This window comes from Populus euphratica, unplaced genomic scaffold (assembly GCF_000495115.2).
Source record: "Populus euphratica unplaced genomic scaffold, PopEup_1.0 scaffold355.1, whole genome shotgun sequence".
NCBI lineage: Eukaryota > Viridiplantae > Streptophyta > Magnoliopsida > Malpighiales > Salicaceae > Populus > Populus euphratica.
The window spans coordinates 53,647-75,692 of record NW_011500174.1 but is presented as its reverse complement, the minus strand read 5'-3'; the positions used below and the strand labels follow the sequence as shown (position 1 = coordinate 75,692).

The following is a 22,046-nucleotide window of genomic DNA, read 5'->3' as shown; positions in this document are numbered from 1 at the left end:
TTTTTTCAATTTCATACATTAATATTTTTTATTGATTTTAAATTCATCATTATAATTTATTTGAATTTATTTCCTATAAGATTATTTGTTATTTAATATATATATATATTTAGAAGAATAGATATTTTCTTGTTTTTATTTTATATATTCTTTATTATGATGTTTTTTAAGTTTTTTGCCTATTTCAAAAGGATATTCTTTCTAGTTTATTTTTTTATTAAATTATTAGGTATTCTAGTTTTTTTCTCCTCTCTTATTTATAATGTTTTTGAGTTTTGAAGATTTTGATATGTAATAATCTTTATTATCCTTCCCTCTTGTCTTGTCTATTCAAGAGCTAAAGTTTTTTTTTTTAAATATATATATTAGGTTTATATATAATTATTTAAAAAATAATTATAAATACCATAAAAAGATCTAGCATCAGCATAGGTGGTAATTTGTCATCTATCATTTTATTAATTTAATCTTAAAAAATCGGAAGGGAGGTAGGCTGGGATTCTCACAAGGAAAACGTGACGCCACGGTGTTCCTCTCTCCTAGTCAGCACAAGAAAAACGGACGAAAGTTAGAAGTGGCCAAAATGCAAAAGGCAGTCTTAACTTGTCCCAGTTGCCAACGAGCAGGCAGTGTGGGTGGGTGTGGTTAGATAACTCATAAATGCAACAAACGTGGCACAACATTATGGGAAATGTGTGGACCCACCACTTTCTAGCCAATTACGTCAGCCATATCCATATCACAAGATTAATCTAGTGTCACACACAATCCTTCCTCATGAAAAAACAAACAAGTAAACTGAACGCATGTTCCTCTGAAATAGACCACGGAAGCGCTTGGTACTCAAATTTTTGTACTTTAGTTCAAAATCCGTAAAATATATATATATAAAATTGGTTTGTTTTTATATTTAAAAATATATTTTTATATATTTCAAGTTATTATACTTAAAATTATTTTAAAAAATAAAAAAATATTATTTTAATATATTTAAAAATAAAAAATATTTTATAAAAATAACAGCTATAATATTTTTCTTGAATGTCGTATGTAAAAATCTAATTTTTAAAATTTATGTTTTTATATTTTATATAATAATATTAAAAATATTTTTTTAAAAATAAAAATACTACATTAACTATAATAATCCCATCGATCTATCGATGTTGATATCACATCAGAATGAACTGTTCTAGCATTTGCATCCGCCCTCACTTTTAACGCCCGGAATCAGAATCAGACATTCTCTCTCTCTCTCTGACAGAAAATAGAAAAACAAGAGGAAGATAAAACAGAGTCGTCTCTCTTTTAAATGTGGAGGGACTGAGACTGTTGTGATTAAAAGGTGGCCTTTCCTCATCTCTTCTCTTTTCTTTTTATGAATCAGTACTACGATTAATTTTTTATATTTATTCTCTGGTTATATTTTCAGGTTTATGTGTAAAGCTGCTGGGGATCACTGTGGGGTTTTTGATCAATAAAGTTTCAAGTACTGTGATCCACCTCGAATAGTGCCATGACTATATATATATATATAAGAAAATTGTTCAAAATTTATATTTGTAGATGTAATCCATGCATGCATTATTTGTTCCGACTGAAATAAAAAATCTGGATAATCATTCTTTCACTTTCACGCATGTCCGTCGTCATATATTTATTTATTGATCGATTCTGTTTTTTATGGAGACGATAATTGGAGGCTATGTTTTTAAATAATTTGTTTGATTGCGTTTGCAAGTGCAACTGGTTTTGTTCTGCTTTAATATTTTTTTAATTTTATTTTGAAAGTTATCTTGTTTGGAATGGCATAAATAGTTTCAAAATCAAGCATATTAACGAACAGTTTGTTTCTTCATCTTGCAACAAGGTTATCTTAAATTATAATGCTAAGTGTGTGATTGCTTATTCAGGAAGAACAGGGAAGAAGGTACGTACACCATGCTTGGTAATGGAGTTGTTGGAATCCTCTCGGAGTCAGTGAACAAGTGGGAAAGAAGGGCGCCTTTAACCCCTTCTCATTGTGCTCGAATTTTGCATAGTGGGAAGGATAAAACTGGGGTAGCTCGGATAATTGTGCAGCCGTCGACGAAGCGTATTCATCATGATGCGATGTATGAGGATGTTGGCTGTGAGATATCGGATGATTTGTCCGAATGTGGGCTCATCGTGGGAATTAAGCAGCCCAAGGTGATGAGATCGTATGTTCTCTGGTTTTGGAGGGTAACCATGTTAGGGAGTTTGATTGATTTGTTTGGCTTTGGTGCAGCTGGATATGATTCTTCATGATAGAGCTTATGCCTTCTTCTCTCATACTCACAAGGCTCAGAAAGAAAACATGCCTTTGTTGGATAAGGTATTTATTTGTGTTCATGCCCTTGTTGGCTGTGATAAATTGATGATGATAATTTTGCTCATGCTGATTTCTCTGTCATGTAGGTACTAGCTCAGAGGGTATCATTGTATGACTATGAACTCATTGTTGGGGACCATGGTAAAAGGTTGCTTGCATTTGGGAAATTTGCTGGCAGAGCCGGGTTCATTGATTTCTTGGGTGGATTAGGAAAGCGTATGCTCCACTTCTGAAATCCTTTTTACTGATTTGATGACTGTTGTTATGCACATTTATGTCTCTTTTTTGTAGAGGTTGTTTGCATACAATCACAATTGCTTCTGCACACTTCTTCCCTGTTTCTCCTTTGAGGGGAAGGGTTGTGGAATTACCTTTTCCTTCTTGTTCTTTTTAACTCTGCTACGAGGAGGATGTTTATGTTTATAGGGCCTTATTTCATTTAGTGATGCTGAAATGATGATCCTGTTGTACTATGTTTGGAATATTCCAGCTGGAGATGATTTTAACCCTTTTGTTTTTATTACTAAAATTTTTCTTCAGGTTATCTAAGTCTTGGATATTCAACACCGTTCCTCTCATTGGGTGAAGCTTACATGTATTCATCCTTGGCTGCTGCCAAAGCTGCTGTTATTTCTGTTGGAGAAGAGATCGCTACTTTTGGATTGCCATCGGGAATCTGTCCTTTGGTATTCATATTCACCGGATCTGGAAATGGAAATGGTATAGTAAAGAGCTACTTTATATTCTATTTTCCAAACATCCATGATGTCCTTAGCTGATAAATTCAATATTGTTGCTATCAAAGATGTGGATCATGGTATTAAGTTCAGTCTCTGCACTCTTAGATCACTTGATGATATATCATTCTGTTCTGAAGTATTTTACATGTTTCTTAAGTGCTGCTGTTAATTCAATTACTAGTTGCAGTGGAATTTGATTTTCGTGTTTATACATTAAAATTGCTCCACATACACGCAAGCATAATGATTTCTGCTGCAAACTTTGAAAGGCATATATTTCTCATGCAGTATGTCTCTCGTCTTTTCCTTTTCCTAATAGTTTCTCATGGCGCACAAGAGATATTTAAGCTTCTTATGTCTCTCTTGTCTTTTCCTTTTCCTAATAGTTTCTCATGGCGCACAAGAGATATTTAAGCTTCTTCCACACACTTTTGTTGATCCAAGCAGACTTCCAGAGCTATTTGCACAAGTAAGTTTTGAGCAACTTTTTGGCAGAAGAAACCACCTGATTACCTTTTTTAAAGAACAGGTTAAGATGAATAGAAAAATCTGACCAGAAACCACAGAAATTTCTATAGGGGTACATCATTTCGCTCTAATTTATTGCCACTATACTTTAAAAATGATACTATGTACTCCTGTTCTTCATCATTTCAATTTTCTCACTGTCTCTTTTGCTATTTTGCTCAGCAGCATTTCTTTGGCGCTCACCTAAGTCAACTTCTTGTTTTTGCTTAGGGCAGGGATCTCATTCCACCTGAAAAGGCTTCAAAGAGAGTTTTCCAAGTATATGGTTGTGTTGTCACCTGTCAAGACATGGTTGAACACCTAGATTCTTCAAAAACATTTGATAAAGTAAGATTCTCCAGTATTTCTGTTTCTGGTTTTGCTGTCTGTCATACCTGATCAACTATCTTTTCCCTTGCCGGAGTGCATGATACTTTTCTACTAGGTCTTGTGGTGTATCGTTTATAGAGTTGATATCTCATCTTTGTGTGAACTGCCTTACTGTCAGCCTCAATAGATTTTAGCTGCTCGATTAACTCTTAGCATACCAAGGACAATCAATTTTCACTTATAGTTTGCTTAATAACCTAGTGCTAATCTGTTATTAGATTCCTAACTTTTGAGATGCAAATGTGCTTAGTAATTCTTTAAAGCCTTGGAAGTCATTGATCTTCAATTAAGAGGGAACGCTTGGTTTCTTTGAATTCATTGGGATTGTATGTGTTAAATTTGAACTATTCTGACCATGGATGTTTTGTTTTCGGTGCAGACAGACTATTATGCACATCCAGAGCACTACGAGCCCATTTTCCATGAAAAAATTGCCCCATATGCATCTGTTATTGGTATAATATTTATTTTTAATTAAGATATTGTCATTACTGAGTTCACACAGTAAAGTTTCTGCTATTAAAAGCGAGCTCTTGCTGATGTAGTTTCCTTGTTGACCTCCAAATTGTCAAGCCTTATTAGATTATCTCAAAAATAATTTTTGAGCTCAAGCTCCTAATTTATGCTTATAAACTACCCAAATTCAGGTCAAAATGTGTTTCTCTGTCCTTTTAGTTATAGAAATCCTTTTTTCTTGGTAGATGAATAGATAAAAAAGTTTCTAATTAAATGGCCAAACTTCTAGTATATTAATGTGTTTCTCTCCCCTTTTAGTTATAGAATCTTTGTGTGCTATTAGTAACTGTTTAACTTTACTGTACTGCAGTCAATTGCATGTACTGGGAAAAAAGATTTCCTCGGTTGTTGAGTACCCAGCAGCTTCAAGATCTAACGAGGAGAGGTTGTCCGCTTATTGGAATTGCTGACATAACTTGTGATATTGAGGGCTCATTAGAGTTCATTAACCAAACCACATCAATTGACTCACCATTCGTGAGGTATTACATTTTTAGCTTCTTGTATTTCATGAAATACATGCCAACTATTTTCTTGTCCCATGCTTCATTGATTTTTTTTCCTTGTTTAGTTTGACTGAAATTGGAGATGGTGATGATCGTGAAGGGAGTTTTTTAGGTGTTTTACTATGCTTATTTGCTTGCGTAGCTTTAACTATGATCTTAAATAACATCAATCTAACATCCCATTTGGGGGGAATTATGAGATGGTGCATAAATTAATTCATTTAATTATTTTCTTTCTTTCTAATAACATTTAACCCTTCAATTTATGAATACACCGAACATCTTTAAAAACCAACTTTTACACCCCTTAAAATTGCTCCTGCAATATGTGCAACCCCAAAGGATGATGGAACCTAAGAAGGAAATTGTCACAAATGATTAACAGAAACTCCAAATGAAACTTTTCTTTCAACTTTCTCCCTAAAGAGAAACAGTGTGGCTTCTCTCTGCTGATTCCACTTAGAGTGCTTGGATTTTGGTTTTCTAGTATTTGTAGTTTGCTTCACACCTTCACCAGCTGAGGCTCGAACATGCATCCTGGCCAACAATAACTTTCAATTACTATCATACTGTTCCTGTCTTGATTGGTTATCATGGTTGTCAGATATGATCCATTAAATGATTCGTATCACCATGACATGGAGGGTGATGGTGTGATATTTTCATCCGTTGACATTCTTCCTACACAGTTTGCAAAAGAGGTTTGTTATTCCGATCCTTAACCTTTAAGCTTGTAATTGTTCTTTCTCTGAGCAATAGGTCTAGGTTACTCGTGCATTATCTAATCAATGTTCATGGTAACATGTACCAAACCATTAAATCATGGAAAGGCTTCCCAACATTTCGGAGACATACTATCCCAATTTATTGGCAGTTTGGCTTCAACAACTGACATTACTAAGCTACCTTCACATCTAAGGAAAGCTTGCATAGCCCATGGAGGAGCACTTACCCCCCTGTTTGAATACATTCCACGCATGCGAAAGTCTGATTCAGAGTAAGCTTTTTTTTTATTCCAATTCATAATATTTTTTTCTCTCCTTCTCTTTGACATTATTTATTTGTGCGGTGAATTACTGACTACCAGTTTTGGATGTCACCACATAGATTTACAGATCAAACCTCACAGTTTGAAAACCACCTTCGTCCTGTGAAACTTATATAGTCGAAGAAGGGAAGGAGGTGGGGGTAATATTAAGTTTTAGAGGACTAGTTCTGCTTTTACCTGGCAATGAAATAAAATTGACCAGCAACAAGGTTTCTGCAAACCTTTGGCTATAGTATCAAGTCATTGGAATTTGTAACAGCGTGAAAATGATCCAAGAGATCTGTGAAGGCTATAGCATCTATTTTATGTATATGCTGTCTTCTGTTAGTAATAGCATGAACGCTTTTTCATGATGTGCAGAGATATAGCAGAAAGTCCTACAAATTTAAAGTCTAGCAAGAATAAGTTCAGTATTTTGGTAAGTTATTCAGTTTTGCTTGCGCATTTGTATTCCAGATTAAATATAATTTGTAGATCATGCTATTTGTTTTCATAATTTATGCTGGAAAATGAGAATGAGTACAAATTTCTTTGAGAAAACAAAGTAGAGAAGCCAAAGATTCAAGTTAACGTTACATCTTTTAAAACCTAGCTCCATCAGCAAATATGGAGCAAATGTTTTCATTACATCAGATGATGGAAGCATAAAAATGCAAAAGGCTTCTCTTATTATAGTAATCAAAATCTGATCACAGCCGTTTACCAACTTTCTTTCAAAACTCGTGGAACTAAAGAACTGCTCTCTCAACATGTTCTGGTTATAGCCAAAAGAATTGGGTAGACACTTCTAAACATTGTTCCCAAGGGTGCTGGCATAATAGATAAATTTGAGTAATGCTATTTCCCAAGAGAAAAGCAACAAGAAATAGATTAGTACAAAATAGTGAGTAATAAAATCATGGGACCCACGCAGGACTTGGACTTTCCTTGTATTCTATTCTAATTGCTTCATCTTTTTTTCCTTGTAACATATACTTGTTCAAAAGTCCAATAGATACCATCTTAAGCGAGTTTTTCTATTTTCTAGCTCTTGGTGATGTGATGCCTCATATGCCAGCTCAATAAAGAGATTAGCTGAAGTAGCTGAAAAGATAAAAGATAATTGACTGCGATAGACTCGTTTCAATTAAAGCCCCACAAAATTATATTGGCCACTCATTTTAATCCAAGGATTCCTTACAGCATCTCACGTATGATCGGCTGCTCTTATGATTATAATTGACAGGTATCTCTGAGTGGACACTTATTTGATCAATTCCTAATAAATGAGGCATTAGATATCATAGAAGCTGCTGGTGGCTCCTTCCACCTGGTTAAGTGTCAAGTGGGTCAAAGTTCTACTGCTTTGTCATACTCAGATCTCGAAGTAAGTAGACTCATTTCAGTTTGATCCTGTTTATGCAAGAGAATTTTCTTCCCATGTTTGGATAAAATTTAAGTTGTTGGTGTTTGTTTTTCAGTTATTTTTTATTTTAATCTCTAAGTTATCTTTGAATTATATTTGATTTCTTACACGAAACAAATCAACTGTGATTGTGCAAATACCTCTGTCAAAGCTGTGTTTATTTGTCAGGAATAATTCTGACAGATAGCTGCCTTTTGATGTTCTAGTTATTTGTTGATATGCTCAGAAAATTAGCGATTATTTTTATATGCACATATAATTAAAGATTGAAGTGGAAACTTTATTGAACCTAATAACCATAAGCAAAAAAACATTGCATATTGCCAGCATGGGATTTCTTCAAACCTCATGACAGGTTTTCCTATTGCTTTGGACAGGTTGGTGCACATGATAGAGCAGTTCTGAATCAAATTATTGATTCTTTAACTTCTCTTGCCAATCCAGATGAAAGTAATGGAACTTTAAATAAAGAAGGAAATAGAATTTCCTTGAAGGTTGGCAAAGTCCAGCAGAATGACATGAATGAGGTAAATGATACAAAAAGGAAGGCCGCTGTTCTAATTATTGGTGCAGGCCGCGTCTGTCGACCAGCTGTTGAGCTTTTAACATCAAATGAAAACTCTTCATCTCGTGAATGGTACAAGGCATGTCTGAATACTGATTTTGAAGGGCAGAATGTAGTCGAAGTTGTCGTTGCTTCTCTTTATCTTAAGGATGCAGAAGAGGTATAATTGAGAAAAAAACCTCTAAACTTTACCTCATCAAACTATACCTCATCAATTTCTGGTGAGAACATCAAGGTTTCAACTTATGTTATAATGACAAAATTTTAATTCTCAAGGATGTGAATTAGTAGCAACCATAATAATGATGGTTATATCTGTGCATCCATATCAATGTTGTACTTATTCAGATATAAATTGGTGTGCTTATTATTCTTTTGCATTCGAAAGCTTTAACTTGGTGTGCTTGCTATTCTTTTCATTTGAAAGTTCTGACATAATATTAATTGGTCTGGTGCAGATTATAGATGGAATTCCTAATGCATCGGCAGTTCAGCTTGATGTGAAGGATGATGAAAGCCTTTGCAAGTATATTTCACAGGTAAAGTCTTCTTTCTATGCAATATGATTCAAAGAGATATATATCACATATTCATCAGAAATTGGCTGCACTAGTTCTTGAAAAACAATTTTGTGATGATAAATTCTATCATTATCAATTTAATGACACTTAGATGAGTGTTGGCTTCACAACCTAAGAAAAAATAGCATGCACCTATAATGAATGATGCTTTACCAACTGGAGAATAAGGCAGAGGTTGTTAACTGGCTGCAATATGGTTCAAATCACTGCATTATGACATCTGGAAAATCTACTTCAACTTCACCATAACATGTTTTTTTTCCCCAAGATAAGTGCTGGATCATGGTTTTATATATTGCCAATGTTTTTCTTGCCCTTGTGCAGGTTGAGGTTGTTGTCAGCTTACTTCCCCCTAGTTGCCACATAATCATAGCTAATGCATGCATCAAGGTATTATACTCTATATTGATATTCATTATGCATCGTAGTCCGTTCACTTTGATTTTGATGGAACATTAAGCCTGATACTAAAATGAGGTTCATCACACAAGTTGTTTTTATTGTCTCCACAAATTCTTGAAGTTCAATGTCATTTATTGGATATGTTAGAAATATTGCATATGCTTTACATTATTTCTTTCTTCTAGCTAAGGACAAGACTTGTCTCTTAATTCAGCTTAAAAAGCATCTTGTCACAGCAAGCTACGTTGATGATTCTATGTCATTTCTACATGAAGAGGCAAAAGCTGCTGATATTACTATTCTTGGCGAGATGGGTTTGGATCCAGGAATTGGTAATTTCCATTATAAAGAAAATTATGTATTATACTGTTACTATATCTCACATTTTCCTTGATAATGTATGCTTCCATGGTGTCTTCTTTTTTTATTTTTCTTTTTGGTGGGGGGGGTTGGGGCGCTCAGTCCCTCTGTTTAGTTCTTAAGTAGCCCATCCACACCTAGACTAGTGCATTCACAAAAGAATTGTTTCTGCAGCCTCTTGTAGGATTCAAACCCCGATGATAGCATGGGAGCGAACACATTTACCAACCAGCTAGCCTTGCTTCTATTTCTAAACTTAAGCACATGAATGACACGTGCTGATCAACAACTTCCTTTAAAAATACATAAACACATGCTGGCACATATATGCAAGTACATAGGTCAGTTTTCATTCTAGATTTTGCTATAAGACCAAACATCGAAGTTTTATGTTTTGATATCCAAAGGCTTAACATACTTATTACCAGTTTACAATATCCTTAGCATGATAAAATTATTAATTTCATGTAGAGTCATAATCAGGAGGTATCCAGTATAGATGCATTTGTTGACTCTTCAAAAGGACCTTCCTGAAATTTAGAGCATCATTCTGTCCATATTTTTTCATCATATTTTACTATCATTTCATGCAACTTAATGACTTGAACCCATTTCCAACTTCGGCCATGAAGATTTATAGTCTTGGATTCAGATTTCTCATATAAGTTTTAATTATTTTCTCATCAAACTGAAGCCATTTTTTTCCTTTAAGCTTTCATTTGTTCTTTGTATCTGTGGTTAATATCTAAAAATAACAACTCAGCAGTTTTTTGAAAACCAAAATGCACACATGATTTCCTGTTACCTGCTTTTGTTTTGATCTGTAATTACACATTGTTTTCAGATCATATGATGGCTATGAAGATGATCAACAATGTACGTGTTCGGAAAGGGAGAATAAAGTCCTTCACTTCTTATTGTGGAGGACTCCCATCGCCAGCAGCTGCAAATAACCCATTAGCATATAAATTCAGGTATTTCCTGAAACTGCTTACACTATAAAAACCTAGCTATGTGGCCCGGCTTCCTTGAAAGTTACTATTTCTGGTGTTTTCCTTCTCATGTTTTTGCTGGGTATTGGAAATTAAGTGGACTGGCACATCACCATGCAATTGGACAGTATGATTGAGTTTCCATAACATTGTGAATTAATCAGGGAGATCCGGAAAATTAACTGCTATATCGCAAATCAACACTGATCATTGAGTCTTACAATCTCATGGGTACTGTTGACTAAAACAACCTGTTCTTTTTAAATATGAGCAGTAATGCTGTTGTATTGATCCCCTTTGAAGTACACTTGCCCTTTTGTAAGATAATAGACAATGATGTACTTGTTAAATTATAGGGTTAGAATGTCTTAAGTGCGATTTTATAAGTTTTTGTTGATATTCCAATTTGTTTGGATATTCTTCGGTACCTTCATGACTTTGCTGGATCACTACTGCATTGGCTTAGAGAACCAGGATTCTCTATTTTCTTGTGATTTGGCCTGTGAACAAGTAGATGATCATGTTAGTGGTTACTAATAAGCAACTAAGTCTAATATATTAATAGAAGGCAAGAGAGAATGAGAGAAATAGGTAAAGCTCGTTATGTGGCCTCAAGGTTCTTCTAACCAGATATCTTTGAGATGGCTGTTTCAGCAACACTTAAATTACCAACTTCTTTCTTGTTTCCTTTCCCACTCTGGTAACATTGTTTTCTGTTACAGCTAAGTATTAGATTGTTCACTGAATAAGTGCCTCTAAATATGAATGGACAGTTGTATTCTTGATCATTTTATACCCTAGAGACGATCCAGAATTTGTTCAGCTGTTCTTCCCTTTACTATGACAAATGTTCACCTTTACCTCCTTATCTCTTGTATAATTTATTTCCTTATTTCTCTGCACTGTTGGTTCATTATCACACTGCATAAATTGTGCTTATTATAAAAGTTTCTGACTGCAAATTAAGAAGGAAGATTCATTAAATGTTCTCTTATAGAAAATAATTTTGAAGGTTGTTTGACATTTCCCTGGATTTCTTTTGCAGTAATTCTAACTTAAAATGGGTTATGGCAGTTACTAACCTTTTTAGTTGTTAAGCTGGAGTCCTGCAGGAGCCATCCGATCTGGGCGCAATCCGGCCACATATAAATATCATGGTGAAATTGTGCATGTTGATGGTAAGTGGTCTGGAATAAGGAAAATTTATAAATCCAAGTAGCAGGATATGTATCTTTTTTGTTTCTTATTATAGACCAGAAATCGAATATTTCTCATGTCTGCAATAAAAAATCATACTTGACCTATATCACCAAAATGTACCTAATAAAATGTATCTAATTTATTTACATGACAATCACATATTCATAATTTTATTTTATTCCATACATAAATGTTATGGCTGGCTACTAATAATTTTAGAAGGCTATATGATCACACAAAAGAATCAATGTTTAATCTCTCAAGGTTTTTTCTTTTCTGATTTGTTTTTCACTTTATTGTTTGAACTTGTAGGCGAGAAACTTTATGATTCAGCATTCAGATTTCGTATACCGAATTTTCCTGCTTTTGCATTAGAATGTCTTCCAAATCGCAATTCTTTAGTTTATGGAAAACTTTATGGCATAGAAGATGAAGCATCCACCATTTTTCGTGGAACGCTCCGCTATGAAGGTATAACATGTCTTTGGCTCCTTCAAATATGTATTATTTAAGCTGATCTCTAAGAAAATATAATTGTAAAAATTATCTTTCATTAGATTGAGCACTAGGACTTTGTTAACGGAGGAACTAAATCCAACGTACTTTTTTTTCATAGCTGAAAATGGAAGTGGTTTTCTTCTCCTAGTTCACCTAACTGTCTTGGCTTCCTGATCTCTGAAATGCTTTGTTTCCTCAAAAAAAAAAAGGGGGGGGGGGACTTTTGTATGTCCGTCTAGAACTTATTTTCTGGTTATTTGTGTAGGGTGTAAAAAAAAAAAAGGGGGGGGGAGGGGGACTTTTGTATGTCCGTCTAGAACTTATTTTCTGGTTATTTGTGTAGGGTTTGGCGAAATAATGGGGACACTTGCAAGTATTGGTCTATTTAATACTGAATCTCATCTGGTTTTAAGACATGGACAGAGACTCTCATTCAAAAGATTCCTTTGTGAACTGCTAAACATTGTTGGTGAAATTCCGGATGGAGTTCTGCTAGGAGAGAAGCACATTAGTGAGAGAATTGTTGCACTTGGGCATTGCAAAGAGCAAGGAACTGCAGTAAGGACGGCCAAAACCATTATGTAAGCTATCACATTCTGCTGGAGAAACTAACAACGCATAACTTTGGGCTAAGATGCATAGTGAATCGTGGAATAGCTGCAATTGCATAAACCTATTCCAATCAGTAGTAATTTTCTTTATTATCAACTGCTTTGCATGCTGTGGCATACTCATATCAAGTAGCTAAGATTGTTCTACCATGTGGACTAGATATTTAGGACTTCTTGAGCAGACAGAAATTCCTGTCTCCTGCCAAAGTGCATTTGATGTTACCTGTTACCGCATGGAAGAAAGGTTGGCCTATTCCAGCACAGAACAGGTATGCACCCTGCAGTAAAATAATATACGTAGTGTCATATCATTCAGTTTTTTTTTTTTAATGATTCCTTGCTCTTGGCAGAAACTAATAATTCCCACTTGTCAAATTTATGGTCAGGATATGGTGCTTTTGCATCATGAAATGGAGGTAGAATTCCCTGACAACCAAGCCACAGAGAACCATAAGGGCACACTGCTAGAATTTGGAAGGACCAGGAATGGGAAAACAGCCACTGCCATGGCTCTCACTGTTGGTATTCCAGCGGCCATTGGAGCTCTGGTATTTGTTTGCGCTTCAATTCTCCCGTACTGTTATTTTTATTTTCATCAGTTTTCAGGAAATGCTCTAACTAAGACATTGATTTCAATTTCCACAGCTCTTGCTAGAGAACAAGATCAATACAAGGGGTGTCTTAAGACCTTTTGAACCTGAAGTATATGTGCCAGGTACATGAAAATCCTCTCCTCTCCAGTTATTGTGCCGCTGAGAAGATATGACATTGAAATATGTTTTTGAATGATGATATGTTTGGTGGTCTTGCAGCACTGGACATCTTACAAGCGTATGGCATCAAGGTGATGGAGAAGGTTGAGTGACCCAAGGCTGTTCGGTACATCTCTGGTTTCATTTCCCTGTACAGATGTTGACATATAATTGAAAGGTTAAACTGATCATGATATGCCTATGATGTTATGAAACTGGATGGTTTATTTCAACAAAAATTAGCGTAATTGTTGAGATTGCAAAACTAGTAGATTATGGATCACAGAAAAATGATGTCTCATTACAAGTTTCCAAAACCAATCAGACATGGAGACGCTTATGATGTTGTACAACTCAGTGATTGTTTTTCGTATAGATCCTAGTGAATTTAGAAGAGATAAAACATGTGGTTAGGTTATTGAAACCGATGTTTTTCTTGATATGTGCGCTTCTTGAATCCTGCTACACCCTCCCTGTGCAAAAAAAGAAAATATAGAATGAGAATTGGGTAGTATTTATTGATACGTGTGTGCTTCTTGAATCCTATTGTTCACTCCCAGTTTCTGCTGTAACATAATATAATTGAAGGAAAACCTCAAATTTAGCCGTGAAAAGAAGTCTTAGTTTGACCCAAGTCCCTGCACCTGGTTAGCTTGTGTGTGTGTGTGTGTGTGTGTGTGTACAAGCTAATTTAAGAGGAGCTAAAAGCCTATCCGCAACTGATCTACGATTTTAAAACAATAGAAGAAGAAAAATTACAAGTATGCCTAATATAGCAACTTGAAGAAAAGAAGGCGAAGGAAATGTTATTTATTCGTTTTTTATTTCTTAGCACAGGGAGTCTCCTCACGTAGTCCACCACTCTTCAGGCTTAGGTTACGCAAAAATTAATGTAATGTTAATCTTGCTATTCAAGTTTTCAGAGCAGAAACTTTATGTAATCGTGGAGAAAGAGTATACATATAAATCTCTACCTGTGATTTTATTAAAATACATGGTTTAGTACTATTTCTATTTAAAATATTTCTACGAAATAAAATAAAAAATAATCTGATTTTTCCATTAAATTTGATTTGTGATAATTCGATTTATTTGTAAAAATAAGCAAGATTTGTGTTCTACAAAAATATAAATTTAGGCGTGTATTGCATAATATGATTTGATGTTTTGATGTTTAGAAGAATATTTTTGATTTATTTTTAGTAACTTATGTATTTTTAAAATTTTATTTTTTAAAAAATCATTTTCCTCACATCCTCATCTTATGTTTATGTTTGATAAACACAAGGAAAGTTAGTTAAGAAAACTGAATTCCAGTAAAAAACAAAAAAAGTTCTGTTCTTATCACAAGGAAAACACTTTCCTTTGTTTACCAAAGAAACGCGTGTTGTCTCCTTCTCTTGTGACAAGCAAAATAGGGATCCTATCACCAATCTCAGACCACGTGCACCCCATCCACACACTCTATCCAAATAAATCTACACTTACAAAAAACATGCTTTATTTTATTTTTCTTTTTTATTAATAGAAAAACTCTATTTTGCCCCCTGTTGTGTGTGAGAGATTCAGTTTTCATCCATTTTTTTTATTATAATGACTGCTTTGTTTCTTTTATTTTTTCTATTTCTCTTTAGCCTTTTTCTTATTAGTATTTCATTTCCCTTGTTTTTTCATTTTTTTTATTTCCTAGTGCTTTGGTAATAATAAATAGAATAGTGAAAACTTTATTCACACGGAGGATAAATGAATATGAGGGAGAAGATAATATAAAATATAAAATGAAAATAAGATTGTTTTTTAAAAAATATATATATAGTTATAGTTATATTTTATAAAATAAGCTGCATATGAATACATGAATATAGGATATATAAAAAAATTCATTATCATACTTTTTAGGTTTTATTCTTTTATTGTAAGTGGTTAAATATTTATATTTAATATTTTTTATATATTAGATAAACTTGAAAAAAATTTAATTCATTAATAAATTATTTCCAATTCATTTTTTATAACATAATCAAACACTAGAAAATATTTTTCAGTTTATTTTCTATAACACTACCAAATATTAAAAAATAATTTATTTTTTAAAAATTTATTTTTCAAGAAAACCAATTTTTAAGAGAAAACTACTTTCTAGTAAATAAACGGGATCAAGATCTTGTTAAAGAATTTTTATAGATCATTTTAGGTTTTATCCAATAATAAATAAATAAGGCTTGAGAACTTTTGAAATAACTTCTTTATTTGAAGAAATTTTTTATTTAAAAAAATTCTTTTTTGTTAGGATGACGATACCCTCTATTTAAAAAAAATTGTAAGGGCATTGATGACTTTTATCAATACTATATGATATTATTTTATTTATGAGATCTTATATTTATAATAAAATATATTAAATATCTCATTTCATGGAACTACCTTTCATTAACCAACTACCAAGAAATATATAAAAATCTATTTATTTTTCATGTTGTTTATTTTAATTTTATTTTCTCTTTTTATATAAAAATAAAAATAACATATAATAAATTTTGAATGATAGAAAATTTTTGTTTCTGAAAAAAGCATAAATTACATTCCACACTAAATTATGATTATGATGTAATTTATTCTCATTTTTAAATTGGGATTTCTTATTGTGCCTTGGAAGGAGATAACATGCACCCGCAAAAACAAGGCGAACTTGATGGATGTATGCACCAAGACATAGTTTCTTATGAATGGAAAAATGATTTTTCTTTTTTTATCCTTTAATTTTATTTTATTTTATTTTTTATCATTGATTTGTTTATCTCATCTTTTTATTTTGCTTTGAATGGAGAATAACAATTTATTTTAATTTATTTTCAATGAGTTATAATAATGCTTAAAAAAATTCTAATATTAGATTGGTTCTCAATAAATAAATATCTGAAGGATTAAATTAAAAAAAAAACTAATAAAAAAAAAACAAAAGATTAAAAAAATCAAGGCAAGTGAGCTTGGAGCAGCCATGTGCCTAGGCCTTTTTAATTTATTTTTTTTATGGGACAAACGACAAATTGTTTGCCCTTGAATCTTTAAAAAAACAAAAAATTAGCAAACGACACATCCCTTACCATACCTAGATTTTGGTGACCTGGGATATTTTTTTAGTACAAAATACCCATGCCTTGACTTTTAGGCAACGAAATATACCCACATTTCAACCATTTTTTGATATAAAGTATATAAAAAAAACAATTTAAATACCTTTAAAAAACTTATAAATTATCTCAAACAACCTAAAAATCATTCTGAAAACCCAAAATCAATTAGAGACCGAGATTTTGTTGGGCTCATATTTACCTAATCACGCAAGGTTAACAAAAAAAAATATCTAGGTTAAACACCTTCCTTAAATGAAACTTATCAACATAAAAAATAAAAAAATAAATCATACATAAAAAATAAAAAAAAAAAATCATGGTTGGAATTAATAACAATCAAGATTTTTTTTAATCACCAAAATTCAACCACTTTCTCTAGTCTCTCTCAAATTGGAGATCAAAAAATAAGGGAAAATAGAATTTGGGGCCAAAATTGATTTTTTCAAGTTATGAGGGACTGTAAGTTTATAATTTAAAAGTTTAAGGACCAACATGAATTTTTCATCCTAAGTTTGAAAAGGCCACCCTTCTTTGCAATATTTTTTACTTTGGTTCTTTTTCTTTGATTATTGACCTCTCTCAATAAATTAATTTAATTGGAAATAAATTTAGGCCAATAGGAGTATAATTGGAAAACAAATAGCTGAAGGATAAAAAAAAATCACTAAAGCAATTGATATTGATATGTCTGCATGGTGAACAACTATTCCCCAACTTTTTTAATTATATTAGTATTTTGAACCGTATTATATTATGAATCAGATAAAGTTTTTAAAAACATAAAAAAAATGATTGAAGGAATTTGTTTTGCATTATCATATAACCCGACAAACTCGATAACTGATAATAATGTGGCTTTGGTTTTTAAAAATTAAGATAATAAAAAGCCATTTAAAAAGCAAGTTCAAATCAATTAATCCAAAATAAGTCAAAATAAAATATATCATAAATGAAAATCAATTTAAAACAAACAAAATGCTTAAAACAAATTTCAGCATATCTTTTGTTTTTCAAAAACATAATTTAGATAACAACATAATAGCATATCTGATCAACCAGGATTTTAAGGCTATACAACACCGTGAAAATTATGTAAAAATAAAGTTCACGACTTGAAATTTAGTGAATAACTAGCTACATGACCCGCTCTCCACCACAGATCAAATATTTTTACTTTTCATAAAAAAATATATATGTAGATTTTTTCAACATATTTTTATAGTTCAAAAATATAACAAATCAACAAATTTATGCACATATGTAATCAAATAAATTAAGAGTTATATGCACTAATAAATAAATAAATAATCATTAATGACATCTAAAAACAAAACTTGAAAAATCGAGAGACAGATATAGATTAACATATTTAATCTTGAAAAATAGAACATTAAATTAATTGAATAAAATAAAATAAAAAAATAACATGTAAGACTACACATCTTAAAAATATCATCTGAAAATAAATATTTTTTTAATTTCTAGAAACATAGTTTATTTATATAAAAAAACCATAGATGAACCAAAAAAACTTTTTCAAAAATTAAACGCATAATAAAAAATAATATTATTATTTAAAAGAGGTCCTCTAAACAAAATAAAAAAAAGGGAGGTTTTATCTATTTTTTTATTTTTAATTTTTTAACCGATGACATCACGTTATCTCTTTTCAATTGTATTCTTTAAAGATAAATTTTCATGGCAACCATGACAAATCCAAAGTAATGGGTTAGGCAATCATATCAGACCTAGGCTTTTTTGGTCTCACAGGCATACTAATAATAGACGATGCCTCGCTTGTCGAGACAAGTAATGTGTTACCTGTTTTGCCTAGATTTCAGCTGTTGTGATTCTTGGAAAATTGAGGTTTATGTTTTTTTAACCCAAAAACCTATTTTGCAACCTGTTTTTTTATCTAAAAAACCTATAAAACACCTTAGAAATCATGAAAAATCCATTCATGGCCTTAAAAACCATCTTAAGAACCGAAATCAACCCGAAACCAAAAATTAACCTGAGTTTAAATTTATTTTTTCATGAACTTTTAAGATATAAAAACACTTAGTATCAACTTCCCGCATCAAATTGAACAATTTGACACAAAACTTTCTCATTTTAGCAGCCTAAATCAATGTCAACAACAAGTTTAATTTTCTATTATTGGAATCCGACAGCCCTTCTCTCTCCTCTCTTAACTAGGAACAAAAACAAACCTTTATAGCAAAATGAAATTGCAACAATTTTGAGGAACTGGAATTGTATAATTTACATGATTGTTTAAGTTAGAGGACTAAAGTGAATGTTTTCAAAAAATTTGGTACATCATCTATATTTTTCTTGTTTTTCATTTCAACCCTTCATCTTCCAATCCTCTCTTTTCATAAGAATTTAAAATTAATTACCCCTTAAATAGAACTTATTTGTCCAAAAACAAAGTTTAAGGATTAAAATGAAAAAAAAAATACACAATGACAAATGTACGTTTGAAAATCCCACTCGTTTTAGTATACAAGTAATGTCACCGAGTAGATTGTGTCCCAATGAAGATAGATTGCAAGTTGGTCAAGTTTAAAGGAGTTCAGAACTTAGATGTATTTTCTTGAAACATACAGTTAGACTGTAGAAAATTGTTCCTCATTGTCTCACTTACTCCACTCTTTTGATCTTCAAACTTATAGGAAATTGTTCCATTTTCTTGGGATCTGTGTTCCGTTTCTGATGAAGTTTTATTTGATATTTCAAATCGACTGATTCTCTAGTGGATCTATATTTAACTTCCCAGTTGGCCCAAAGTATTGACTAGTATCTTTCAAATGGACAGACAGATCCTTAGTTTTAATAATTTTCCGCTTATTTGTGATGCAGAAATTGTCTCCAAGCAACAAGATGTATCGGAAACTGTTATCAAGAAGGCTTTTGCAGCTACAGAAGAGGATTTTCTTTCATTTGTGAAAAAGCAGTGGCTCAGTAAGCCAATATGGCATCTGTGGGATCATGTTGTATGGTGGGAGTCATATGCAATGGACTGCTATATATAGCAAATGCTGGAGACTCCCAAGCGGTTTTAGGAGGAGCAGATAGAGGAACCGGGGAAGCTGCTTCAGTACAATTATCTACGGAGTACAATGCTAATATAGAATCTGTGAGAGATGAACTCCAGTCTTTGCACCCGCACCCCAATTAATGATTAACAGATTGTCATGCACAAGTACAAAGTTTGGCGCGTGAAGGGCATCACAGAGGTAATTTTCTTGCATTTTCATCCCCATAAACGTAGCTGTTTATGTTAGAGATTATGCTCCGGCAATTTGCTGTAATGTTCTCACACGCAAGGAAAGCTGTATGAGCAAAATTATCTTAACAATCAATTGCGCTTTGTGCTAGAATGCACTTCAAGTGCTGCTCAAGGAATGAGGTTTCAGTGTATTCTGGAAAACACTTGATGAAATGGAAATAAATTTTCATAATTTGCTCTACTTTCCATAGCGCTGCACTCATTAGGAAAACGATTTTTTTCATAAACATTGAGGTGTTATGTTACTTGCGTTCATGAGAACTTAACAAACTGAAATGGTTAAGGTAACTATTTTCCATATATTGACATTTACCTTTGCAGGTTTCAAGGTCCATAGGAGATGCCTATCTTAGAATGTCAGAGCTCAACCAAGAGCCTCTACAGTCAAAGCTTAGATTGCCTGAACCTTTCCACAAGCCAAACCTATGTCTAGAGCCAGAAATACTAGTGCGCAAACTCCAGCCAGGAGATCAAATCCTCATATTTGCTTCTGATGGTCTATGGGAGCATCGTAGCAACCAGGAGGCTGTTGACAATGACCAAAGTTTCCCGAGTAACGTAAGCTCCCATTCTCTCCATGTCATTATGTGTAGACTTGTTTAATCATCCTGGCAGCTGTTTATCCAGTAGTTCACATGGCAACGTTGCAGTGATTAATAGTATTTAAATTGCAATGACCTCAATTAATTGTATAATCTATAATTTCCTCATAAGATTTAAGACGTAACATGTTGTGTTAGTGAACTGTCATGATCATTGCAGCTGTCCATAATAGGCGCACAAACGAAAGATAGCTGTCTCAAAGCATTAACTCGATCCTTTTTTCACCTCTACAACGCAGGGAATTGATAGGAGGCTTGTTAAAGCAGTACTTCAGGAAGCTGCAAAGAAAAGAGAGATGAGGCATGTGGATTTGAAAGAGATCGCAAGACTTTTTCATGATGATATTAGTTTCATAGTTGTGTAAATAGATTCTCATTTGATCAGCAGTCCTCCCTTGTCTGTAAGAGGAGGAAGCATCCCCACCGTATCCAACTCAGTGGCGAGATTCTAGTGTTTGATCTCTTCCAAGGCCATCTCCTGTGTAAGATCTTTGGCATACATCTCATTATCGCTTATATTGAGGCCTCAAGTCTTTGCGACACCATGATCCCTGTTTTCAGTATTCAGTCACTAAAAAAGAGAGTCCCATCAAGAAGCCTTTACATGGCAGGACACCATTATGATCCTAACATAGCTGCTATTCATTAGCATTGTGGCTCATAACTGGGACATTCACCAGCACCTGACGTGCTTGTGTGCTCAAACGGTGAGTTGTCATTTAGCATTATTGTCCACGAAATCATGAACTCCTTCTTCTTCTTTTCGCCCTTGGACATTGAGCTTATTAAGCCTTTTAAGTTGCAGGACGAGCTGTTTCGTGAATAGCTTGTTATTAATTCAGGCTCCATGATGGCCTGCAGCATCGAACATCGTTTGAGCATACCAGTCAGATTCACAGGGAAACAAGCGAAACCTTTGCTCTACTTCTACACACTGCCACCATCTCACGTGAAAGTAGAATCATGCATAATTATATCATGATGATTCCGAGTCAAATCATATGTGAAATTACATGTAATTTGAACTCAATTTATTTGTTATTATATTTGAAATAAAATAAAATATTGAATCATATAATTATATTCAATTATATTATTTAAAATTATTGTGAGATTGAATTGAAAAAACAACCTTAACTATTTTATTTCTTAATTCAGAAATCATTTTTTGTTGTTAATATAAAAATAGAATCTATAAATTATTTTATAATAAATAATAATGCATTGTCAAGCAATATTAACAGTGATGACAGTAGAAAATATCAGGAACAAATAACTGTTATTAACAACAATATATTATTTATCGTAGTCTTAAAGATGTTTGTAACTTATGCAAGTTTAAAAACAACTAAATCATACTAGTTAGATGATTCTACAAGAAAAGAGAATGTTTTATAGAAAAAAAAAAAGAATGATAAATAAAATAACAAAATAAAGAAATTTTCAATTGTATCATGAATTTATTTTTGGATTTAGTATAAATAAATGATCTTTCTATGTTATATTTTTCAATTCTCGACAATAAATCTATTTAAAAGTTAACATATTGTTATTTATTATATTGATTTGATTTGATATCATCGAGATAG

General features: G+C 32.7%; 1 protein-coding gene and 1 pseudogene across 2 annotated transcripts; both read left to right on the top strand.

Moving 5' to 3' along the window:
* The first annotated feature begins 1,210 nt into the window (after positions 1-1,210).
* Positions 1,211-13,948, top strand: LOC105111406 (lysine-ketoglutarate reductase/saccharopine dehydrogenase bifunctional enzyme). Of its 2 annotated transcripts, none has more exons than XM_011006750.1 (26): positions 1,211-1,345; positions 1,433-1,482; positions 1,914-2,190; positions 2,270-2,356; positions 2,440-2,569; positions 2,894-3,073; positions 3,480-3,562; positions 3,832-3,948; positions 4,370-4,445; positions 4,817-4,988; positions 5,617-5,713; positions 5,843-6,009; positions 6,421-6,478; positions 7,286-7,426; positions 7,843-8,190; positions 8,489-8,569; positions 8,936-9,001; positions 9,228-9,345; positions 10,218-10,347; positions 11,464-11,543; positions 11,878-12,036; positions 12,407-12,644; positions 12,835-12,943; positions 13,061-13,222; positions 13,320-13,389; positions 13,487-13,948. In XM_011006750.1, the coding sequence occupies exons 3-26, from the start codon at positions 1,942-1,944 to the stop codon at positions 13,537-13,539; spliced, it is 3,171 nt and encodes a 1,056-aa protein (XP_011005052.1). In that variant the 5' UTR covers positions 1,211-1,345; positions 1,433-1,482; positions 1,914-1,941; the 3' UTR covers positions 13,540-13,948. The 2 variants fall into 2 exon arrangements, with proteins under 2 accessions (XP_011005052.1, XP_011005051.1); XM_011006749.1 differs by having other exon boundaries at positions 1,433-1,489.
* A 5,080-nt stretch (positions 13,949-19,028) lies between these two features.
* Positions 19,029-21,106, top strand: LOC105111412 (probable protein phosphatase 2C 38; annotated as a pseudogene).
* Positions 21,107-22,046: the final 940 nt, after the last annotated feature.

What these genes read in the sequence shown, in the direction of transcription:
- LOC105111406 (XM_011006750.1), top strand. Translation starts at nt 1,942, where the DNA reads ATGCTTGGTAATGGAGTTGTTGGAATCCTCTCGGAGTCAGTGAACAAG. An exon ending in CGGATCTGGAAATGGAAATG is followed by an intron (nt 3,074 to 3,479) that starts GTATAGTAAAGA and finishes TTTTCCTAATAG; the next exon opens with TTTCTCATGGCGCACAAGAG. An exon ending in ATTGACTCACCATTCGTGAG is followed by an intron (nt 4,989 to 5,616) that starts GTATTACATTTT and finishes CATGGTTGTCAG; the next exon opens with ATATGATCCATTAAATGATT.